A 22,025-nucleotide genomic window follows, 5' to 3' on the forward strand; every position below is an offset into this window, starting at 1 on the left:
GGAGAACCAGCAAAGAGACACAACTCAACGCGTGCAAAACGTTTTCTTGGAGAAGTGAGATTCTATATATAATATTTCATCAGAGTCAAACATTTAGAAAACTATGATGTACAATGAATGAAAAGCTCCGATGACACCCATGACAACTCCTGAAACCAGTAGTTACTTAATCCATTACTGCACTTAAAGAAAATTGACAAATGCCTTTTATGATAACGGATTGAAAACTGACTCACACCATGAACTCTGAAAGCTAACGTCAGCATGCTAAGTATTTTTTGTTCAACTTTTAAAGTAATGACAGTACACAGTCTTTTGATTTCATACAGCACACACTTTATTGGTTTGATTTGATTTCTAAATTGAGTGCACGCATTTTAGTTAACATTCTGTCCTTAACATTTTTACCTGCTTTAATTATCTTGTACCTTTTGTTTTGTTGCATGAATCCGGCAAGTCCTCACCTGGCAAGAAGGAAGCGGCGCCGAAAAAGCAGGCCACTTATAGGCTGCCAAGCAGGAAGTGGAGGAGGCCAACTGCTCGGGCCAGGAGGGGAGTCTGCCTTTTTCAGATCCATTTAAGTTAAATAATTTCTGACTTTAAGTTTTGTTTTGTTTCTCTTCGATTGACAGTTAATTTGTTGTAAATACTTTGATTTAAATCTTTTGAGTTAATTGTTTATTCCTGTCAAGGCTAGTGTTTGTCTATATAAACCCTCTTGTGTTGGGTCAGTTTTGAGGAGCTTTGCTGTTTAGTTGACCTCAGTTTAAGTTAAAGGGCCCTAGTTTTGAAATTATTTTCTGTAGTTTTCTATTTTTTGTATTTTGAGAACTTAATTGTTCTTAAATTGAAATTTTTCTTTCTTGCTTTACACACCTGGAGGATATTCCATCAACGTCACTAAGGAAATCTGCACTTACTTGAAAAAGCCTGGTTAGAATTAACGCCGACTTTCACTATTTAGCCGTGCCCAGTCAACGTTAACTCAAACCAGGCTTGAACAAGCTGCATTATGCGCAAACACAGACTGTACAAGAAGCCCAGAACAGTCCTAGATGATGTCACAGAAAGAAGAGGGAAACAAGAGCCGTCATCTTCTCAGCATAGTCAATAGTCAATCATAATACATGAATAAAGTAATGTCAAGTAAAACCAAACCAGGTGGACTGGAGAAGTTTATCAATGAGCAGTAACTGAAGAGCTCTGTGTGCTGTGAGAAAATACACGTGTGCTCACCTGCTTCAGGTAAAGTCAGTAATACAGCGCTCTGGTAGCTCACCTGGCAGAGCGCATGTCATCAAAGTCAATCATAACCTCAGTGGCACGTTTGAGTCTGACCTGCATGTCCTCCTTTCTCTCACTGTGATCAGAATATAAAGGCAATAAACGTTCAGTTGTATATTGCCAACTGCAGCCTATATTATAGTCTTTGTTAGCCTATGTTTTACGATAACCATCATAGGTAACGAGGCAATAATCAGCAGATTGATCATGCTAATAGTCAATCCATTCACTTAGATTTTGGGCTGAAGGTAAAGATGGTTATCTATTATAAAATACATGAATATGATTGATAGCCTACATTATTAATAATGCACAATGTACAACTTCTACATAAATAACCATGTCAGTCTATCCTGTATAATTCATAAACAGCCTACACACTAAAAAATAATGTTTTTTCTGGCTGAAGGAAAAAAGCATCAAACTATTCTTTGAGGGGGGGTCGACCCAAGTTTCTGAACACAGACGTGTTTTGTCTTTTGGGATTCTGTTTCCGCCTGTTGGGATTTCATTGCAACACAGCTAAGTTAAGCTTGACAGTTAGCCGGCTACGGAGAGGGCTAGTTCAGCAGGATCAGTTACCATGGTTACTGAGCAGGGAATCCTATAAGCCACAGTGATGTAAGCCGGGAAAGATCTGCCTCGATGGAATAGGGCCCTGGTTTCTCGAGCCTTTCCTCTCTGCTCCATGACAAGCATGTTTTGCCATATTAGCTTAGTGTGTTATCATGCTAACATTTGCTAATTAGCGTGAAACTTTGGGGCAAAGCTAGGCGGAGAGACTTTCACTGGATAAGACCTGGACCAGCTGGTGGTGCTCGACAATATGTCAGAGGACCACAACGCAGGTAAGGTTCATCCTCTGGGGATCATAAATGTTTCATGGTAATTCTTCTAATAGCTATTGAGATATTTTGGTCCGAACCGAAGTGTTTGTTGAGAAATTGTGGATCCTAATGGAAGAACTCACACTGACAATTCTGCTTTTCTCAGGTCAAAGGTTTAGATACACTTAATGATAATATCTCTGATAAAGGAAAGCACTTTTCAAGGTTTATAAATGACCGATATTTTCCATGTAAGGAGATAAAAACGTCTAAAACATTTTTTTTCTATTTTGATTTATTGGCTGTGCTGCATGTTTTCCCCAAACAGGCAACTGACAGGTTTATATAACAGTGTTTTAGACGACCAGTGAGCACAGTGGATTCTCACATCCATACAAGAGCAACAGGGACACGTGATGGACAGTTGGGTGGATGAACATTTTGTGCTTTTCAGAGGCAGCTCGGTTTCTTCGTTCATCATCTCTTTTTGCAATCTGTGGGCTGCGTTTCAAACTGGAACACACATTTTGGATTGTTGATGGCTCATTTACTTCATGACAAGATTTTTCTATACACAGTCCTCTCCTCTCTAATGTTGTGGCGTTTTAATGCTTAATTTAAAATGAATCTGACCTCAAAATCAAAATAAATATTGAATCACTGATTTGGTGAATCCATACATGTGCATTTTATATAGAAATATCAAGACTAATAGGATAAATGTGAAGGTGGTGCACTGTGGCCCATTCAGTTGGGAGGAAGCTCTCCTGGGTACTGAAGGACATGTCAGGGCCTGTGATGTATTAGTAGCTAGCTGGGCTGCTCAATAGCAGATAACAGATTATTCCTGCATCATGGCTCTTCATCAATGGAGACAGCTCAGTACAGTGATCCTTCTGTCCACTCCCAACCTGCATGTGTCCTGTGTGATGAGGAATAAAAATAGAGAATCGATCCTGACATTGATACGTAAGAAACCTGCTCTATGTGACACACACTGAAGCAGCACGTCACTGACTGCATGGCAATGTTGTGCATCAGAGGACTACTTTTGTTTTTGTCACCCATTTACAAAGTCTGCCTGAGGAGAGCTGTAAAACACTCATTAAACAGATGGATCATAGTAATTATGTAATTAGTATTAGCTGTAAATATACTTGAGTTCGGTTAATTCACAGTTTACCAGGAACAGAGTGATTATTTCACATTTTTCCCTCCATACTAAAAATGGCACATACTTAATATTGCTGCAGAGCATTTACCAGTATAACATAACAAGATGCACCAACATTTTTACTGTAGCACAACTTTCTAAATAGGGTTTCACACAGGACCGTCATAATTTCAGATTTTCACTACAGAATTATCGTGGCCAAAAGAATTCAAGATGACGATATTATTGCTATATCTGTAGAAAATTTGAAATAATAATAATAATAATAATAATGAGGCTATTTGTCAAATTCATTTTTAACTTTGTTTGTTTTGTTTTTAGTCTCTTTTTTGGCAAATGAATTAGACTCAAATACGAGTGTAGGGAGGTGGAAAGAGAGTCACTAACTGTAACTGTGCAAAAACATACAAAAAGAACAATTACATGTAATGGTTAAAAAGGCGACCTGATAATCTGATGAACAAAAGATCTACAAGGCCAAACATCTGCCATCATGGAATTATCATATGTGTATGATTAACACAATATCAATATTTATTTAATCTTTTTTTAATATCACGGTAATCGTCAATACTGGTAAATCCCAACACCTCTAGTCTCAAATGCTCATTATCAAGCTTCTAGACATATGTAAGCAATATTTGCACAACAGCTGCTTAGACTGAAGCCATTTCTCTCTTTGGTCGATGTCCAGATGTCTCTGTGAGACTCAGACCTTTAAGACTCAAGATCATTAAACAGCAACTCTTTAAATCTAAATAACTTTGAAAAAAAAGTGACGCCTGCACAGTGACTCCAAACCACATGCTGGTTTCCCCGAAGCTTTGCATGTATTACTCTGCCACAAATATTATCCTTTTCATGATATCCAACTTTACTACTTTGATAAAAAATAAATTCTTAACTCAGGGTCCACTTACTGAATTTCAGCCGCATATTGTGGCTTTCATATCAACAGATGATGCAGCTGAAATCTCTGGAAATAATCTAGTAACTGATGTAAGATTTCCCCCGGAGCTTTCAGCTGCGTCTGAGGAAAGTGTCCCATGATTTTTGTAAATTCCTACAGCAGACGGTCTGTCAGTTTTCCACACTGCCTGTCAGTTGTGAAAAGGTGTGAAAATTATCCTCTTGTCGTTCTTTACACACGAACCTTTGCCACGGCAACACTGCCTACTTCAACAACTCGGCAGCCAGTGACGGAGAGACGATTCGAAATGAAGAATAAAGACAGGAGCAGTACAACCAAGGTCAGGACCAACTAGTCTTGAACATTGTCCTGGACAGATTTTCTCATCATGTCACAGCACTGATGCACTTTCCATGCACTCCAGTTCCTGTGCTTCAATTTCTTTTTGAAGGAACACCTTTGTGGCACCTGTAAGTTCAACATTTTATATTCTCTGTATTGTTGTTCTGACCTTTATTAAATTTGTAATTTGACAATGTGAAACTATAGAAGTATTTCACTTTACCACTGAACATCTAACAACTGAACTTCTTCTTTGGGAGCTGGCAAACAAACAAGTGGCACATTGCCTCCACCTACTGATCTCTTGTACCAGTGAACTGCTGGTTTATCCCATAGCTCTGTTCTTCTTCTACAGCTTTTCCACCCACTTCATTCCACAAACACGGTCAGATGATCCATTCTACACTTTTTCCTCTTTGTAAATGTTCACTGCAACAGAGCACCCATCTCAACATGGTCTCAAATATTCAAACATTAACTGCAACCGTGTTGCAAGCTCTGGAAAATGATCAGCAGTAAAATAATGTATGTGATCCTTTTATTTAAGTGTCTGAGACCAAAAATCAGCAATATCATCCTTGAAGTAAACTTACAGTTCAAAAAAGGGTCATTTGGACAAATTAATAATAATCCATGTTCCTGAGATACTGCATTTGATGATATTGATAAACACACATGCTGCATTAACAAGAAGGTGGTTATTGCTGCAGCCATGTTTGAGTCCAAATAACATGTACTGAATGTCCCTAACTCCACCTGACAGCCTTCGCTGGGTAATTAGCAATGCACGTGTAGCTAACAAAGGCCATGATAGGCATGTGACATCTGTGTTGAGTGTGGATTTCTTCGAGCTGAGTACAATATCATGGCAGGCTGACTGGAGGCCTTTTGCTAATAATAGCCACCTTCCATTACCACGTTGGCATTAATGGATGGTAAAGGCCCAGCATCTGTCATGCAGGGTTAGATCTATATTTTAGCTCCTCTAACATAGTTTATAAAGCACTGCACCGCATTCCACCACTGTTAACTTTGGTCCTATATGCAACCTGGGTGCCAAATAATGTATGGTTTAAGGTTCACTTATCCTATTGGCATGAAATAATATTATGCACTGATGGCAACAGCAGCAGGGGTATGAATGAGTGCAGCTTCCTGGACCGCTCAGTCCTCTCCTCAAATAAGCATTTATATGACACCGACTGAACGTGTAACTAAAGACAGAACTATAATCCGCGCATGCAAACAGAGACATGCACAGTCACATGTGTGAACTCACACCAACACAGCAGGACATCAGCAAGTGCAGGTCCTACACTGCTGCGAACGTCAGTTCTGCCTTCCTCACACATCTTCGCTTTCATCTCACATGCATTTTCTCTCAATCTGTCACAAACGTCTCACACACACACACACACACACACACACACACACAGACACACACACAACGGCCACATTGTCACACTGGTCCTGTATATAGCTCAGTTGGTCCAGAGGTCCACACGGCAAGACAGATCACATCACTGGATTCATGAGCTTTAATGGCCCAGCAGGACACGAGAGGGCAGGGGGAGGACGCAGGGGTACAAAACATGGAAAATGAAGGAGGAGTAGGAGTGTTCAGATAAATCACCTTGCATCATGATTGCAGATTTTCATCCTACGTTGCCCTCCGGTGTGCAGGCGAACAGAAATGGAGAAATCCAGTCGGTCAAAGGATGCCTGGGCAGGGCATAGCTAATTCTGCACAGCTCCCCAGCGAAGCACGATGTTGATTCCCTCCACCCCCAAGGGCCCAAGCCCCAGACACCCGCACAGGGAGGTGGGGTGGGGGCAGAGCTGAAAGGCAGCAGCAGCGGCGGAGGACACAGTGAGAACAGACAACCGAGGAATATGCAGCAGATCCGGGGGGAAGGGGGTCCTCTCAGTGTGAGCGTTAGGCCCCGGACGCCTGAGCAGCACCGACACACGCCATCTCTGAGAGGGGGGGATGCTGAGGAAAGGCAAAGGGAGAAAAAAAAAACAGAGCGGTACAGAGAGAGAGAGAGAGAGAGAGAGAGAGGCAGAGAGGAAGAGAAAGACTGGGAGAGAGAGGGGAGGAGGGAGGGAGTGGGAGGCTCGCTGATGTCACATCTGCACTAAACCAATCCCTGCAACCATGGTCACATGGCTGCTGTCCCCTGATGCCTTAGCACCTCTCGGCTTGCCTCAAGCAGACACTCCACAGTCAACTGCATACATATTATACAAGGTCTCACATGATACAATGAACTATTTAGCAAAATATCTTATATTTTAACCAGAGTGCATCTAAATGTTCACTGTGATCTGCGTTAGAAAAAATCAATTGCAGAATTCCCTTATATTTATGTTTGTTAATGGACATTTTTGTACAATCCCTGAAATCTGATGCAAGTTTTTTATATATATATATATATATATATTTAGGGCATTTGAGCAAAAACGTTGTTCAAATACGTCATTCTCGCACAGATATACGGACGAACACGGGACGAAAACAAGAGGTCAGACACTGTTTAAAAGCCGAAAAGGGGAAGAGTGTTTTAAGTCCTTTGTGGAAATCTCGAATAGGCTGAAAAAAATCCAACAGAAAAGGAAAAGGGATTCCATGATTTTCAAGCAGCTACTGAACCATATGATTTTGTCCTTGAATGTGTGACAGATGAAAGCCCAGATAAAAGGGCCTCAGGTTTCTTGGGGAAAGGATTTTTAGACACATATATGCTGGGATAAGAACATGCAGAGCTTTTTTATACAAAGACGCCGCAAATAAAAGGGGAGCAGTGAATGGAGGAAACAACAAACAATAACTTCTTTTCTGATTTTGTTATTTTGCTGTCGCGGTTCGGACAGTTGTGGATGTTAAACATAAAAGCCTAAGTGCTACAACAATATAAAGTCATTGACGTCTTGGGATATGACGTCACTGAGTCACAAAAAGAAAACATTCTCATTCTAAATGAACTCAGCAAGTTTCAATGCTAAATCAAAGTATTACACATTTTTTGTAAATAGTTCAATGTAAGAGGAACAATGTGTTACTAGTAGAGCTACAAAACCAGGTTTTTGCGAGTGGGCGGCGGATTTGTTTGTTCATGTGCATTTGCATGAACATACGGGTGACGCTCTACACATTCCTGCCAAGGGTTTCACACTCTTGCTCTGATCTACAGGCGGTGTTAAAGAAATGCAGCAATGAAAGAAGACGGCTAGCAACTAAACATGGATGTAAACAATGCAAGTTTCAAAATTATCCAAACAAAAAAATCTGTTTTGTAAATTTGTTTTATGAGGAAAGAAACGTATTTAACGTGTTGAATGAGGCTGACACTGATGCTACATCGGAAACGCATCACTTTACAACTACGAACAGCTAGAATGGAGACTTCTGGAAACTCTGCCGGCCCCGTTTTAGTTTGAAATCTCCAGTGTTGCGTTGTAGCCTGAACCGGCAGAGACTGAGACTTTTAGAAACAACGACGCAGACACTCGTTTTGCTTTCCTATTGGGTCGTATCAGCCTCGACTACCAGTGGTGAAAGCAAGATGGATAACAAGTTACAAGGGTCACTGACCTTGTTGTCTTTGCTAGCAGCTGTTGTGCAGTTAAATTCTGCATTTTAATGCTACAACTGCCTTTTTTACTTTACTTAGTATTTTCTGCAACTACCCAACTGCAGAGTAGACAACCTGCTTCCTGTTTACACCGGTACGCGCATGCCCAGTTTAGGTGAATGGTCATCTGATGTGCATATTCAGGTGTGTTTGTATGGTCAGATCGTTTCTGATACGGAACTTAAACGATCGTCTGGACAGAGATTGTGTTTGTTTTAAAACACCATTCTCAAATGAAAACGTAGGAGTGCGGACGCAGCCTTAATATAAACAGAAACTTTGTGTTTTCAATAAAGCACCACAGGGCACCTTTAAGTTATAACCAAGGTAGAGTTTGGTGGAATTAAATAACTTCTGATTTATTTATTCAGCTGGAGAAAGCCCTGAGCCACCCAATACTTCATGTCCTCGAGGCAGTTACTGAAATATGATCAACTATTTGCATTATTGAACTTTAAAGGCCCATTTTTCTAAGGTAGGGTGGTTGCTTATTAGGGCATGAATATTTATTTTAGATGATATTATACAGATACACATGAAATTTCAAACCAGTTTTTTATGGGCTTTAAAGGGAGATTAAATTAGATATCAATGACATTATAATAGGAAAGATGTTTTTTGTTTTTTTTAATAATAAGCATAAATGGGGCACACTAAGCCTTAGGGTAGCCTGCAGGATATAGAAGATGAAGATGAGCATGAATTCCCGCTGGAAGCTGCACGTAAGGTTTGTATCAGATAAATATGAGGGACCGCAGTCCAAAGCAGGACCAGAGAGACACTTTGCACTTTAGCCAACGCGACGGGAATAATGTGGTCTGCACTGTCAAAGCCTGCAGTTAGACCTAAAAACACAAGGACGCCAAGAGGAAATCATTTGTCTAATTTTAGTGGGGCGGATTTTGTTCTGTGGAAAAACTCTGAAGACAGACAGATTTTTTTTTCTTCAAGAGGCAGTTAGACGAAAACTACTGTCTCTAGCACTATGGAAACAAAAGAGGATTATATTGACTCCACACAACTGCAAGATTGTTTCTATTGTTAAAAAATGTGTCACACTGGAGGACGACAGTGTGTCTACCACCGCAGAGTACACACTGTCAGCTGTAATCATAACACTCACTGGGAGGAGGGGTCTCACACTGTAGCCTGGAAGAAAGAGAGAGCGGCAAAGGACAAACTATTCCTGCGTCTGTGATGTGATGTGAGTGTTTCACTTCGGCAGGAAAACGGAGATGCTTTGGTGAAAGCGACGGTGTGATTATTCAGCTGCTTTAATGGCTGCGCACTGGGCTGCTGGAGCAGAGTGACTCACCCTCTCCCTCATAGAGAAAGGACAGATGGGGAAGGCAGTTAGAGGGTAGTGTGCGTATGTGTGTGTGTGTGTGTGTGTGTGTGTGTGTCTGTATTGGGGGGGAGTGATGTTTCTACAGTGGAGGTCATGTACTTTTAAAAAGAGGAACAAATTCAAATTTGGCCATTAGCCTTACACATGGTGTGTAGTCTCTGTTCTCCAACGTCAAGAGACTATTGTATGTCAGCGAGGTGAGTGTAATCGGATGCAGACACACAAACCCCGCACACCACCTCATACTGTTTGTTTAATGTACAGCAAGTGTCAGTTTCAGTATCACCGTGACAACCACGTTGAAAACATCCCCGAGCCTTAAAACAAGGAATATTTAGAGGCCGACACCTTCATCTAGTCTTATCGCTTCTTTGCTTTAGTCTTCCCACTACCGAGGTTTATTTGTAGCTGTTGTTGTTATCTTTAGCGTCCTGGTAGTAAGTGTTAATGAGCTTACCTAACCTGGCGCAAGAGACCACGGGATGCACCCCCGTATGCTTTCCTTAACCAGCTCCTTACATAAGATGCCAGCCAGGGGTCAGAGGTCACGGCAGCTGGGATTAGCAAAGGAGAGGAGGACAGTGGAGAAACACGAGGAGAGAGAGAGAGAGCTGTGAGCCGTTAGCCTCAAACGACTGCGGGTGTTTCACCCTGTGCATCAGATACACGGGGTGAAATGAGAAGTGTGAATAAATATTTCTGAGATAATAAACCAGTGAAAAGCACTTTAAGCTTAAGAGTACGTGTCTACAGACAACTCCCACAGGTAGAATAGGCTACACCGATACACCTCCACAAATAAAACGAGTTGTGCAATATATAAATCGATTAAATCCAATATAACAGAACATAAGGCAGGACATGATGAAGCCCGCCGGCAGGAAACAGTGACAGGATTTCTATGCAATAAATCCTATGACTCCATGCGGCTCGATACCGCCACCTACTGGATGGAGTCACTCGATCGCACCTCATCATCATCACCATCAACATTAGGCGGAGTCCACACTGAATGTTGTTCATACTGATAAAGTGAATCTGTTCAGACATTAATTTCACTTAATTTAGATTAAAATGTCAAATCCACAAATATGAAGAAAAATCTATTCATGGTGTTGGCACTTTTTTTTTTTCTATGTCTCTGTCCGTCTCATCTTTAAGACAAGTTAACCACAAATGCACATGTGATATATCCTGAGAAAACATCAGGGATCATAATGTCTGCCTCTTCGGTATCTTCACGACAGACACTGTTTGTTTGTGTCCTTGTTGTTCATGTGTGATCACTGTTGTCCATCGTCTGGGTGTCAAAGCAACATGACTCCTCTGGGGTTGGCAGGAGTGACGGCATCGGTGCAGGTCACCACTCAGTCTCCTGCCTGGAGCTTTGCCATCAGAGGACAGGAGGCTTGTTCAGCCTTGACAGATGATCCTTAATTACTCACCAACTTTAAATCCACTTGCATGTAACAAAGGCAAGACGCAATCTCTGATGATTTGAGGACTGATTTCTGACTCTTCATTTTTTGTGAAGAGAAATATAAATGTATTAAAAAGTGTCAGAGAGTAGAATATTACTTTCATACATCTAATACAAATAAAGAAATATATCTACAAATACTAGCTTTTAAAGCTGTAGTATAGCAAGTCTCCTGAGGGTGGAACTAAGTTACTCCGTTATTTAAAGAACATGTACAACATGATTTAAAAATCTTACAGGTTTAAGTAAATGTAACCGCCCTTCTGTACTAACAGGCAGCACAATAAACACGAAGAACTTATTCATTTGTTTCTTTCAAAGACTGTTTGTTCTAACTTGGCAGATGTGGCAGATATTCGGTGGATGACAGGAGACACGGTTCCCTGCTGCTGTGCCAGTTGGTGCACCTGACCAGAGTCACGTTAATGCCCGAGAGCTCTTACTCACAGACGAGCAGGGTGACACGAAGAGGAAAGGGGGTGTCTGTGACGTTGCCTCATTTTCTCAGCTTTTTCCGAATGACTGATGGGTAATGGAGCTGCGAATTTACATGCAGCATTGTGATAGTAAAGGGAAGAGTCCGACCGTTCTGACGTATTGGTCGGACAGTAGCTTTCCATGAGGTTTCAGGTTTCAGTAGCAGGAGAAAAGAGAGATGAAGAGGAATAACTGGACTCTTGTGCTTAACTAGTCCAGCAGAAACACCAGCGAGACACCCAAGAGGAGACTCCTTACAGGCAGAATCAGGTAAACTAACACTGGAATATGACCTTTTGATGAGCATAGCACTGCACTTCCAGCTTTACAATGTCATAAAATGAAACAAAACAAAATCTTTACAGTGAACTATCAACCTTTTACATTGTTTTACGTAACTGCCAGGAATAAGATGACAGTTTCACGGGCTCTAGCAGCAGAGATATCACATGTCTGAGCTGGAAGTTGGATTCAAAGCCACAGAATTGTCTGCAAAGCATTTTTGTGTTAAAGATAATTGCAGCCAAAGCCTACCTGAACTCTCAATGTAGCTCCCAGCAGGAGGATCAGCCGAAGGAAGTCCGACATGTTGTAGTCAAAGTGATTCTTTAACAGCAAGGATTCGGTGATATTAGCAGCTTCTTTGTGTATACACTGTGATGGTAAAACACAAAAAAAGAGAGACTCTGTTAAAAGAGAAGCACAAGCAGATATCTAATCTCAAATTTTTCAACAGACAGAGAAACATTATTTCATTATTTCAAATGTATTTTCAGGTGCGAGAAAAAGGTAAATATCCTCAGACCAAGTGAGCCTGATTATAAACTGACAGAGGACACATCACTGCCACTTGACAAGACGCTCAAGATTATTTTAATTTCTCCAAGCAAGCAAAGAGGAAAGAAGAAACTGTTTCTGATGGAGATGCCTTTAAAAAGGAGACATAAACACTGATTACACAACAACTGCCTTTAATGGCCGATCTAAATCAATTAATAATGACGATACAGGCCTACGATTGGAAAAGAAGGTTCCACATCTCAGCTTTGCCTCGTGAAACTGTGATTAAGGCTGCAACAATTAGATGATTAACTGATTAGTCAATCAACAGAAAATTATTAAAAAAACTATTAAGCCATTTTTCAAGCAAAATTGCCAAAAAAAATCGAATGTTTCGCTATTTTCAAAAGGATTAATTGCGATAAGACTTGTCAGACTAATTGATGATGAAATTAATCTTCGGTTGCAGCCCTGATTGTGATCTTGCTCTTAACCTTTCCCTTCCTTAAAACCTCCTTAACCAACTTGTGACCTGACACAAACTCCAAGTTGTCACCGTGACAACCAACACTATCAATGTTTCTTCACACATCAAGCATGACACCACAGAATAATAATCAGCTTTCCTAAACACAAACTGAAGGGATGCCATCTGACTGCAAGTGTTCGTTGTCTGATCAGTTCCTCAGTGATATAAAACACCTGCGATATCTTATTTGTTGTGACACAGATGAAACATTGAGCAGGATACAGTTATTGTTACTGGATGTTGTTTATACAACCACAGAAGACTTTCCCCTGGAGGGTCAATGCAGACCTTCTGCTTCCTCCCATGAATATCTCCCTTGTTTCATCCATTTCTTTCAAGAAAAGTGAATATCAGTACATTGATTTTCCCCTCGACTGCAAGTTAAATGGACTGATGGTAAATCTGAGAGTAATTTGAGTTCCAGCAATTGTGTAACAACCTCTTAACAAATGCACAAAAAGACGAAAAAGCTAGGAAAAAGTTAGTTGTCCTTATAAAAGAAAACAGTTTTTCCAAACAAAATCTGTCTCTGTGCTGAACGTTCCTCCCCTCCAGCACCTGTTTTTATGGAGCTGTTAACAAAGGAAGACATTAAGCCTTCATAAAAGCAGTGGTGTCATGACCGTCTCTTAAAGTCACACACTCGTGGATATCAGCTGAGCCTGTCGGCAACACAAAGCACCACTGAAACACCGCACTGTTCCTGTGACTTACATGAACAGAAGATACACCGGCCATCAGCAGGCAACAGCGAGCCCAGGTTTTATACTGCTCCTGAGCACAGATGTGGACATTTTGGCTGAGATTATCATGGTAACACACACACACACACACACTGTATTACAAGATCCTCATTCCTGCTTTCTACCACTAGATGACGCAACAGCACCATCAACACACACACACACACACACACACAGTAGCTTCCCGTCAACTCAGAGCGGGTTAGTGTTGAACATAAAGCTCTTGCATATGTTCTACATTTTGTTGCCACTGGTGAACAATTGGCAGCATGTCATGTGATAATAAACCTAGAGTCAGCGCAGAGATACGGGTTGTCTGCGCACTGCGGTCCGGTCGGAGAGAGGTGTGATGGACGATGTCAAATATCATGACAAACTACACATGCCAGTGAAAGGTGTGTCGGCGTCACAGACGGCGATGGTATTGTGGATCAGGAGGTGGCAGTGTTTTATACACTGGTGAATTAACCAATTGTCTCTGGGCAGAAAAGGCTGAACACTGTGAAATGTGGTGAAGGGAAAAAAAAAAAAGGAGCAAAGAGGATGATGTAATCCTTTAAAGGGACATTCACAAAAAAAATAAAAAAAATATGGTAACAATAGACACAAAGCTGTGGTAGAGCTGAGATGACCGTACAAACATACTAATGCTGATGACAGTGTAGGGCTGCAACTGACAATTATTTTATTAAGACATTCAGTTTACAGTGAAACACAGTGGGATCCAAAAGTCTCTCCCATTATGCATATGCTTGTATGAATATTATAGTAATAGGATATATAATATATATATATAATATAAAATATAGGTATAAATATTTAAATTTTTTGCCTGATAAACGACTAATTTTTTGTTTTCTGAATAGCTGCTGATTAATTTTCTGTCAATAGGTCAAGCAGTTGTTTCAGCTCTATAATTGATGGCGTGTCTACTTGCTAATGTTTGTGTCCATGACGGTAATAAAGTAAAAATGTAGTTGCATATAGGAATGTGACAAGGATTTAAGCAAATTAAGGGCCACAGGTGAAACTCCACTATTGATACACATTTTAATATCCTGAAAATGTTACTGTCATGTTACTGGCCATTAATATGACATCCAATCCTAAATTCAGTAGCTCACAGAGTTATTGTGGCAGAAACATAGCTGGATGCATTAATCCAATGTACTGAATAACCCACCAGTCAATGAAGAAAAGAAACCAGAAACTAACACAGTTTACATTGCAGGAAAAGGAAAAGGTTTAACTTGACTGACTGTTTGCATTTAAGCTCTGATATTTTCAGGGAACAGTTTCACCAAATCTGTTAAGGGGACAAAGGCTGTGGGATAGATCATATGGGTAGTAACGTTATAGGGACATCATGTGGCACACAAACTATTTAATGAGGAGCTTCATCCTACATTTGGAAAAAGATACATGAAACTAATAGATCTGGAGAATGAAAAATGACGCTGGTGTAATAGACCATCTCTCTTTAACCAGTTTTTAATGCATTTCCAATTTCAAATTCTACGCAGCATTTACTAAGAAACATATTTCAGTTCTATAAGACAACCTGTGCAATAACTAATACAAGGTATGTGCTAAGTTTGGTGCAAATTGTTTGACAAACACAAGTGTTTAGGGAAAACTATATGATATTATGCAATGCAAGTTATCAAATAAATAATTAAATAGGCAGTGTGTGGCGGCTAATTGGCATCTTTTTCACATAAAGAAGATTAAGGGTGTGGTGCAATGGTTTTTGCCTTTAATATGGGCAAAATATTACATATTTTAATAGACTTCAATTATAGAACCTCGTGTAGCCAGTTAAAAACACATTTTATGAGGTCCTTGTTTAATATATGTAAGATAAATGATCAAAATTTAAGTCTCAATGATTTCATGAACCTGATTAAACACATGGAGCGAAACGTTTTGCACCGTAAAATATCCGAGGCCCAGGATCTGCCTTGTTTGCATATGACCTCAGCTACAACGCCTTAGGCTAAACAGAAACACCATCCATTATGAGGAGTGGTTAACCAGCTCTCTCCCAAATTACAGTGACTCTGGGTTCCCATTTTACTGATTTAGCGGTTGTGTGGTTCCCCATCTCATGTTACTGACTGTTATAGTGAGACGCACTCACGCAGGCCATCCTCCCCCTTGTAAAAAGTGAGCAAAGCATTTGTTGGCCATTTAACAGGCACCAAGCAGGCACCAAGTAAAGCACAATTAAACATCCGTGACAAGACATTATTTACTTTATTCTGCAAAAGCACATTTGTGTTTTTAGAATAATATTGGTGCTTGATTATACCGATCGAGACTGCCCAGTGGTGTTACTACACTGTTACTTCACCAGCGCAGCCCCAGGCTACTCGGGGTTGAGATCTAACCACATCCTCTGACAAATGCAGGAGGAACATTTTACCACCCTGACCAAGAGGCCACTGCACAAGGTTTTCAACAGAGCCGGAACATTTCCTGAGCATGTATGACTGCAGCGACTGAACCTCCGTCTAAATCCCTGTTTAAAGCTGCCGGTGACAGGTCATCAGTCTCGCTGCAGTGCAGTGTGGAGAGGTGTCCAGATAACACCCTGGTTATAGAGTTGACCCCGGCTTTTTAACCTACTGACACACCTCCTCCCTTCACCCCGCTCCCCTCACCCACTCTGCCAAACTCCAGGTCAATCCTGACAACATTTACCCAGCGCCTTGTGCACCACTCCTCCACACCAGCCTCCCCGGGGACATCTGCCCTTTTTTAATACTGAGCTTTGACCTCTCGGGCTAAAGATAAGTTAACCTCTACGACCGTGTCGTGAAGTTACCAACATGTTCCCTTGTAACGCTGTTTTGTTAGCGCACATGTGCAGTAGCTACCTGAGCCTGAAGAAAATCGAGCACAAATGTGTTTGTCCCTGCCGAACAGTTTTAGCTGAACAGTAAAGCAGCCAGGACTCGGAGTTTAAGAGAGAGTCTTATGAAAGGAACAAGCTTTGTCTGAAGTGTGAATGGCTGCAATACTATTTCCCTCTCTCTCTCCCACCCTCCTGCCAACACCAGTCAAGGGATTTTCCTTCCCACCATCTCCGGCTGGAACACTATTTCCGGATTGTGTCGTTCATTTACTTCGTTCGCAGAGCACTCGGGAATGAGAGGCCATGGAAAACTGAGTGTGGCAATGTGGCTAGAGTGGTGGGGAGAGAAAGACAGAGAATTGGAGAGAGAGAGAGAGGTGTGTATGTGTGTGTGTGTGTGTGTGTGTGTGTGCGTGTGTGTGCGTGTGTGCGTGTGCGTGTGTGTGTGTGTGTGTGAGATGGAGAGAGTGCAAGACAGAGCTGGAGAGAGCTGGATCGTCAGAGACAAGCCCAAGCAACGGCCTTTACCAAAATAGCACGAGCAAGAATCTCTGTGGGTAACATAAATTTGAGCATGATGAGTGTAATCAAACTGAGAGGGGTTAGACATGCGACATAAACTATCTTCATGACCATGTGATGTTGAGGATTCCTTTGTCACAACTGTGTGTTTGCCTCCCTGCCTGCCTGCCAGTCTGTTTGTTTATCTGGCCGTCTCTCCGTCCCCCAGAACATCCTATTACACTACTACGTCTCTGCAGTTAAAGCTCAGGCACAGGCTGTTGGTGACCTGCTTACCTTCTGACATTTCCAGGCCTGATAAAAGCTAACCCCCTGTGACAGGTGTAATTGTCAAACAAAGGTGGTCATACAAGCTTAAGAGGCCTTTGACCTTAAAGCTCGATTCTCTATCCTCGTTAGATGACCAAACAGGATGGAATCCATTCACTAAGCTCATCTTCATCTTGACTCCAGGGAGATTTACAGGAAGAGAGGGGCAACAAGAACAAGCGGCCTAATATCCCTTCAAATATCATCATATTTTTGACTTCACCAATTAACAATGTAATTAATTAAGCTAATGAACACATTCATGAGCAGCTATTTTTATGTCAATATACACGTCTTATACTGTGGGTGCTGACATAAACACTGAGTACAAGTAATTTCAAAAAACATTTTCTTAATGCAGTTCAGTTCACTCATCACACAGAGCATTTCTCAGTCTCTAAACAGTTTTAATGTCTGTTTAATGTCAAAGTTCAAACAAGGCTAAGAGTCGACAGTCACGCTCGCAGCTCTGTTACATAGCGGTGCTTTGACCTAAATGCTAACGTAAGCATGCTAACATACTCAACAGTTGAACATGCTAACATGCTCAACAGTCTAACATGCTAACATGCTCAACTGTTGAGTATGTTAGAGCAATAATTAAACACAAAGTACAACTGGGTGTGATGGGAATGTCATGAATTGTGCAGGTGTGTGGTCATAAACCAAAGTACTGGACAGATAAGAAATGTTACCTGATGACGGCATTAGATGAAAGGTCAGGGGGTTCACCAAAGTTATTACAGTTCATCCTGAGGGGACATCGATTTCTGCAGCAAATTTCATGGCAATCCATCCAATAGTTTTTTGAGATATTTCAACAACTTTTCAATTTTGTACAGACATTCATGGTCCCCAGAGGTTGACTCCCAGTGACTTTGCTGATTCACCAACTTTCCCTCTGGTGCCACCATGGGGTTGACATTTTTGGAAATGTCCTGATATCTAGTGGATGGAGTGCCGTGACATTTGGTGCAGACAGTTATGTTCCCCTCTGGAAGAATTACAATGACTTTTCATACGTCACCATCGTCGGGTCAAAAATTTTCATACTTTGGTTTATGAGCAAATATCGGCAAAACTTATGACACTCCCATCAGCCTCAGCTCCACTTTGTGCTAATCAGTGAATGTTGCCTCAGCGTCTTAGCACTGTCATTATGAGCGTGTTGATGTCAGCTAAAGGCAGCTAGCTCTTCGTCTTGTTTAATCTGTCTCTTGTTGCTCCTCAAACTTTATGGAACTTTATGGTAGTAAATCGCACCTCTTTAATAACCGTGGCCAAAATCTATTCAAATCATCCACTAAACCGAGAAAGAAAATGTGTTCACAACACTGAGTTTTCATAGACACACACACACACACACACACACACACACACACACACACACACACACACACACACACACACACACAGATGTCTCCACACTCTGGTCTCCCACACATGTATCACGTACCATTGTGGTGGGACATAAAAACACAAAGTAGGCTGTTAAAAGGGGGTGAGAAAATTGGACTTTCTTCACCGACTTCCTCTAATTACTTTTCTTCATTAAATTGCAGCAGGCGCCAATTAACGAGAGATTCATTTTTTTTTTTTTTTTTTTACATTTTTTTTACTGTTTTCTTTTTACCATTAAATCCAACTGTTAAATTATATTGCATCATATATATTCGTCTCATTTTTTCCTTTGTAAATAATTTGCCTGAGACAATTTGTTGTTCTTTTAATATAGTGTACTCGTGAATTAGTGTAGCTGTATATGGTGATGTATAGTGTTATACATACAAATACAGCTTTTTCTTTTTTTTTTTACTATTATTTATAATTATTTTTATATAGTAAACTTTGAACAACCTGCTTTGGTAATACTGTATTTGACTATAGTCATGCCAATGGAACTAATCTAAAAGAAGAAAGAAAAGAGTCAAAATCCCTCCTCCATGAAATAACAGAAAAATTGCCACTGGGTCACAAGAATCAGTTAAGATAAGCAGCCTCTGGCATCATTTTTTTCGGGTCACCATGACAATTTCAGGCTGTGCAGTCAGCAGTTTCACAATTCAGTTGTCTCTCGCACAGAATCTCTTGCACCAAGGTTGACTGCGTGGTGGAAAGGCCACAGAGCGCAGGTGTGAAGTGGAAGGATGACAGCAATTTGCATTAAATGTTATGACAACAAATGTAATCAGTATTTTGGAACACACAGCATCGGTACAAACTGTTTTAATAATGTAAATTATGGGGGGTGTGTGGGAGGGAGTTTATGTGCCATAAATCATCCAGAGTGTATTCAGACTGCTGCAGAGAGGATTAGAGATTCTGGAGAACAGAGTGATTCCTGATCATGTCATTTATACTGTTCGTTCATGTCAGAGAACATTTTGTTCTTGTGACACTTTTTTCTAAACTGAGTGAACTATTTTGATTAGACTGAAGGAGAAAAAAAAGGATCAAGTCCTGGAATTGTGATAAATATGATGATGTTTGATTAATCTACAATGTATTTTACATTCAACATGAAAGTTTCATGCAATTTAAAAAGTTATAAAGACGTACTTTAGTGTGTTGCTGATATATATTATTCAGAGGAAGGTTAATTCCATCCCTTGAGAAAGTTAGAGCACAAAGTCAATCAGATGATGAAATTTTTAACCTTCTGGGACATATATCCCAACCTAATGCCTTAAAGCACCAAGGTAAATCCCAACGCATGACACAGAAAATTAGTTTACTTGCTCTCCTCATGGCTCAAGGTTGTCTCATTTACACAGGTCACCGATGCTGCTATTGTTTGTGCAGGAGTTGTGTAATCCTAGATTCTTTCGTCCTATCCTCTTATTGTTATGGCTCCTCACGGAGTGCTTAACACATGCTGAAATAACTTCCTTAAGACCTATGTAAGCAAATACCACTCAAAGTATTTCTATGCCAGTACATGAGAGTGTGCATGTGTGTGTGTGTGTGTTTGTGTGAGTGTGTGTGTTTGAGTGTGTGTGTGTGTGTGTGAGGGCAAAAAGGGAAGGGGGCTTCTTGCGTGCAGGACAGGGGTGGTTTGTTTTGTCAGCAAAATGTCAATCTGTCTTTGCAAGGTTATCCCATATGATCTCCCTAAATACACAGGGCTTGGTTGTCCATCTGGTTGGCAGTTGAGAGCCCAAATATCCCCCCCCTCCCATTAGCACCAACCACCGCTAGCCCAGGTCTGGAGGTCTTGCCTTTCTACCTCCCACTGAGAGGATATGAAAAGGCCGACAAAGCTTTCCATTCTCTTCTTTTACTGTCAGATTTTTGGATCAGTGTAATCCTCAAATGGCTGCAACACGTGTACAGCGGTTTGGTTGCTCCCTAACAACTAACTTGACAACTAAACAATGCAATAGTTCTTACTGAAAAGGGACACTCAGAAGAATTTTGCACGTCCAGAAAAGATCCGGACTCCTCTATGTGCACACACACACACACACATTCACACGTCCAGGCAACCACCCAACATCCAAAAGTCCAAAAAGCCAGATCTGTCCCCAATCCAAACTGCCTTGGGCTCCCCTAAGCTATTCAGCGTGTGCAAATGAAAGATCTGTGTCTTGGAACTGTGCAAGCCTCTAGGCAGAGCAGAACTAGCCTCGTGCACAGATATACACAGCAGCCCTCTGGACAAGTTTGGCACCCACACCAGCAACTGTGGGCCAAAACTCATGTTGCGTGCTAACTCTCTCCCTCCCCCATCCCCTCATGCTATCCCGCTCTGCAATTATATGCTACGCTCCCACCCAAACATGCAAGAATAGGCCTTCTCAGTCAACAGACAAACCGAGTCATTCTGTCCTCAAACCATGACATCATGACCATTTGACTTTAGCGTGAAATTCAAGCTTAATTTAACTTTGTCAGGAAAGAAAAAAAAAAAAAAAGAAAAGAAAAGTGGTGTGTGTTACAATGGCAGAGCGCTGCAGTGGTGTGAACAGTAACTGCATGCAATTCTGGGAAGGCAAAGCTAATTTATTTTCTCAAATATCAAACTCATGAGGAAGGAATATGTGACTCATGACAATCTCACACATCAAGTATTTACTATGAGAAACGGTTGAACTGGGCTTGTTCATGGACAGAATGGAGCTGGATAATACTGACAAACTCATGTACTGTCAGATTTTGACTCAGTACAGACCACAGAATACTTTAGGTATGACTATTGATGCTTTTATACAATATCTAAGAGAAAGTTTATGAATAAAATTCTTCAGTAATGGGGGATTCATATCGAGTCACTTGAGAATAAAATCAATATTACAATTCAACTAAAACACAGCACAAAAAAAAAAAAAACACCAAAATCCCAGATGATATCTTGGCTTATATCGCAGTAATGATATCATACAAACATGTCACCAACTTTGGTTCAGATTTATATCAATGGCCTCCTGTTTCCTTAAGTTTCAAGGGGTTTAGATGCCTGAGAGGCATCTATCAAACTGCTGACAGCTATTGTGTGAAGCACACCTCATTTTCCAAATCTGCCTCGCAACAGAGTCCTCTCCTCTGTCCTTGCAGCTCTGGGAGGGGTTCTTAATAGTTTGTGAGCGCTTGCGTGTGCGTGCATGTATATATGACAGAACCGCACCAATGACAGGCACCTCAGCCCAGCCCAGCCCTCGCAACAAAGAGGGCTGGTGGGTTTCATTGCAGCCCCGCTTGCTCTCCCACACGCTCATAAATAACCATACAGAGTCTCTGCCCTGGCCAGGGGGAGAAAAGGGAGAGAAAAGAGCCATTTAGGCAGCTCCTCTCCTCTCATGCCTTCCAAC

General features: G+C 41.1%; 1 protein-coding gene across 1 annotated transcript in view; it reads right to left on the minus strand.

Moving 5' to 3' along the window:
- LOC111670551 (SH3-containing GRB2-like protein 3-interacting protein 1) overlaps window positions 1–22,025 on the minus strand; it is a 47,935-nt gene that overhangs the window by 13,542 nt on the left and 12,368 nt on the right. The window contains exons 4-5 of the mRNA XM_023427306.2: window positions 12,012–12,131; window positions 6,171–10,074 (exon numbers count right to left, since the gene is read on the minus strand). Coding sequence (XP_023283074.1) covers window positions 6,171–6,180 — 10 coding nt within the window. The 5' untranslated portion in view covers window positions 6,181–10,074; window positions 12,012–12,131. The remainder of the gene's footprint in view (window positions 1–6,170; window positions 10,075–12,011; window positions 12,132–22,025) is intronic.

Source organism: Seriola lalandi, unplaced genomic scaffold, assembly GCF_002814215.2.
Source record: "Seriola lalandi dorsalis isolate HSWRI2012SDOR001 ecotype SW California unplaced genomic scaffold, Sedor1 jcf7180002054857, whole genome shotgun sequence".
Lineage (NCBI taxonomy): Eukaryota > Metazoa > Chordata > Actinopteri > Carangiformes > Carangidae > Seriola > Seriola lalandi.